Source organism: Watersipora subatra, chromosome 1, assembly GCF_963576615.1.
Source record: "Watersipora subatra chromosome 1, tzWatSuba1.1, whole genome shotgun sequence".
Lineage (NCBI taxonomy): Eukaryota > Metazoa > Bryozoa > Gymnolaemata > Cheilostomatida > Watersiporidae > Watersipora > Watersipora subatra.
The window spans coordinates 42,066,081-42,070,169 of record NC_088708.1 but is presented as its reverse complement, the minus strand read 5'-3'; the positions used below and the strand labels follow the sequence as shown (position 1 = coordinate 42,070,169).

At 40.7% G+C, this 4,089-nt stretch overlaps 1 protein-coding gene across 1 annotated transcript; it reads left to right on the top strand.

The window, feature by feature from the left end:
- The first annotated feature begins 1,425 nt into the window (after window positions 1-1,425).
- LOC137387749 (uncharacterized PPE family protein PPE62-like) lies at window positions 1,426-2,544 on the top strand. The gene has a single exon (XM_068074254.1). The coding sequence runs from the start codon at window positions 1,426-1,428 to the stop codon at window positions 2,542-2,544; it is 1,119 nt and encodes a 372-aa protein (XP_067930355.1).
- The last annotated feature ends 1,545 nt before the right edge of the window (window positions 2,545-4,089 follow it).

Here is a 4,089-nt window from a genome sequence, read left to right as displayed (position 1 = left end):
ATTAGAGTAATAAACTATAATCATCATTTCTTTAATATGAGCAATAATTACTATCTTAACTGTAGAAATTCATGATCATTCTCATGGCTGATGTTATCATTCTGTCAATCACTGCGATTAACTAGCACAAAAAAGGGGCGTGGCCTAAACGCTCCTTGTTGGCACCGGAAACGCTCGTGTTGTTGAGGGCACAGTTATCACTCTAGGGGAGAGATAACTCTATGATCTAACCACAATTGCTCCTGCGCTATATCTGGTTGGGTCGTCGGCGACTAAACCGGCTTTTTCATACAAGTTCCAGCGTGGATAGCGTGGATAAGGAGGGTGGCTAGTAGCCCCGTAGGGCTAAAAACAAAGCCTGACAAAGAGTTCGAGGAGCTCCTCAGCGAGCCAACGGCTAGCTAAAGGTGGCGTTTCAACAAGATGGTGTCTCAATAAGATGGTGTCTCAACAGAAGGTATTGGCCAATCACTGTTGACACCTGTCATGGTTACACCTGACAAAGTCATGGTTATAGCAATGATATACAGGGGGCTGTATATCATTGGTTATAGGAAGTGGGGGAACCATGGTCGCCTACATCCTTACAGGCTATGGTACTTAGAGAGGGAATAATATAATAACAAGAAAATATTTCTGAGAAGTTGTTGATCGCACAAAAGTCTATCAGCTATTACTGATTCCAACAGTCAAATGAAAGATATTAGCACAACATAGAATTCAAATGAACATATATAAAAAAGCTGGTATTGTGTAAAATATACAGTGCAACAAATGCATTTGCTCACAAATTATGAGCAACTGCTAGTTTATGGCTGGTTTGACAGAGATCATATACCGATATTGTACGTTTCATAATGTACTTAGTTTTTAAGAGCAACACATCCAACAGAGCTACTAGAGGCATCATCAGAGGCATCACCAGAATCTCGTTTAATGAGTCGTATTTTCTTTATTTTGAGTCATTGCAAAGAATCCGAACATGGGCAGTTCTGATGTCACAGCCAGTCTTTCAAATAATATGTGAACTGACTATAAACTTATACGAATATAAATCATAATCTGATATATCCAGCTGAATATAAACATACTTGATGGGGTGCATATACCAAATATATAATGAATTATTATTGTTACTCTTATTACCAGTTTATTGTATAAGATATACAATAAACTGGTAATAAACCACCTAAAACTAACGCGAAGCAGCTTTGATATGCTGTATAATGGTGCATAAAACAATTTATCATGTACAGATGTTTGAGACGTTCACAAAGTACAAATAACGACTTTTAAACAGTAGTGATGATAGAAGTAAATTCTGCTTGAAAATGTTTTGAAAACATTGAGTAAAATAAATCAAGTTACGGGGAGCGGCGTGACAGTTGGGGAGTGATTAGAAGTAGATTGATAAGGACTGGAGTGATGAAGAGTGGAGTGATGAGGAGTGGAGTGATGAGGAGTGGAGTGATGAGGAATGGAGCGATGAGGAGTGATGTGATGAGGAGTGGAGTGATGAGGATTGGAGTGATGAGGATTGGAGCGATGAGGAGTGGAGTGATGAGGAGTGGAGTGATGAGGAGTGGAGTGATGAGGAGTGGAGTTACAAGGAGTGAAGTGATGAGGAGTGGAGTAATGAAGAGTGGAGTGATGAGGAGTGGATTGATGAGGAGTGGAATGATGAGGAGTGGAGTGATGAGGATTGAAGTGATGAGGATTGGAGTGATGAGGAGTGGAGTAATGAGGAGTGGAGCGATGAGGAGTGAAGTGATGAAGAGTGGAGTTACAAGGAGTGAAGTGATGAGGAGTGGAGCGATGAGGAGTGAAGTGATGAAGAGTGGAGTTACAAGGAGTGAAGTGATGAGGAGTGGAGTGATGAGGAGTGGAGTGATGAGGAGTGGAGCGATGAGGAGTGGAGTTACAAGGAGTGAAGTGATGAGGAGTGGAGTAATGAAGAGTGGAGTGATGAGGAGTGGAGCGATGAGGAATGAAGCGATGAAGAGTGGAGTTTTAAGGAGTGAAGTGATGAGGAGTGGTGCGATGAGGAGTGAAGTGATGAAGAGTGGAGTTGCAAGGAGTGAAGTGATGAGGAGTGGAGTGATGAAGAGTGGAGTGATGAGGAGTGGAGTTACAAGGAGTGAAGTGATGAGGAGTGGAGTAATGAAGAGTGGAGTGATGAGGAGTGGATTGATGAGGAGTGGAATGATGAGGAGTGGAGTGATGAGGATTGGAGTGATGAGGATTGGAGCGATGAGGAGTGGAGTAATGAGGAGTGGAGCGATGAGGAGTGAAGTGATGAAGAGTGGAGTTACAAGGAGTGAAGTGATGAGGAGTGGAGCGATGAGGAGTGAAGTGATGAAGAGTGGAGTTACAAGGAGTGAAGTGATGAGGAGTGGAGTGATGAGGAGTGGAGTGATGAGGAGTGGAGTGATGAGGAGTGGAGCGATGAGGAGTGATGTGATGAGGAGTGGAGTGATGAGGAGTGGAGCGATGAGGAGTGGAGTGATAAGGAGTGGAGTGATGAGCGAGATCGTGGAGAGGTAGGTAAAGAAGTAATGAGGAGTGGAGTGATAAGGAGTGGAGTGATGAGCGAGATCGTGGAGAGGTAGGTAAAGAAGTAATGAGGAGTGATAAAGAGTGAAATGACGGGGTTTTGATTGCGGAATGTGAAGCAGGGGTGGTGATAAACCCCAGTGTGATAGAGTGTTGAGTGTAGAATAAAAACCTATTACTAAAGGTTGTAACAATTCAAATGTAACATTTACAAATGTATTAGAATTAAGCCCTGTTCCATTACGATGTTTATTTTGCATTACAAAGACATGTCAGATTAGTTATATCTAACGTCTTATGCAGACATATAGCGCGTTAGCTTTGTGTAAACTATCAATAATAACCTAGACAGTACCCAGATTAGCAACACCCAAGTGACCTAGAGAGCCTAGCCGAGCAAAAACAGGCTGGGGTACGGTTCCTGAAAAGCCCATTGGTGTTATTAGGAAAAACATTTGACTTCAAATTGCTCCTTCTGCCAGTAAATGGTGTTGGGACCCAATTAAGGACACTTGAATTGATCGCTGATTATTCATTTGGCTGACCCTCCACTACTGTCTGCTCTCAGACGCATTGGCATTGCCGTTCTTTTGGTGCGAAAGGAAAGAGATCACCAGCAAAAGACAGTAGACTGTTTGATGCCCAGGCAGAATTCTAAATTATTGTAGGTTTTGAAAAATTCCAAAATTTGCCTCAACAATTATTTTCCAAATGGTACAATTTGAAAGAATTTTAATTTTCCAAACATTAGTATTTCCGCCTAGTATGTTAAATCCAGATAATACATTTTCTTTCTTATTAATGTACATCATTGTACATCATCATGTCAGAATACATGGAGTTTACCTAAAACGCGAAGCATGCTTCAAAATATTCACACAAGTGACTTTTAGAGTTTGTACGTAAGTTCAAACACGGCTTGCTGCTACGATGTATCAATTCAATATATATTTTTCTAATAGCGACCGTCCTTATCTTACGTGAACCAGGAAGTTGAAGTTTTGTTCCTTATGAACAGGAACTTTCAATAGTTGTCCTTTACCACTGACAATCAGCTTATCGTGTGAGTCAGTGAATACTAGAGTTGTCCTCTACCAATGTCAATCATACTGTGCTAGTCATTTAATACTAGAGTTGTCCTCTACCAATAGCAATCATACTGTGCGCGGCTCAGTGAATACTAGAGTTGTCCTCTACCAATGGCAATCATACTATGCTAGTCATTGAATACTAGAGTTGTCCTCTACCAATGGCAATCATACTGCGCGAGTCATTGAATACTAAAGAGTTGTCCTTCACCCATAGCAATCATACTGTGTGTGAGTTAATGAACTGCAAGGATTTTTGAAGTTTTACATCAAATGTGTGTAACAAATAAAATAACTTGAAAATAAGCTGTTAAAGATGGTTATATTTTTGTAACAGCCACAATATTATGCTAACGCAATCATAGCTGTTCTTTTTCGTATACATGTATTTCCATATATCAGCTATTTGCAGAATGCTACCATGATGCATCATCATATATTTAATGTC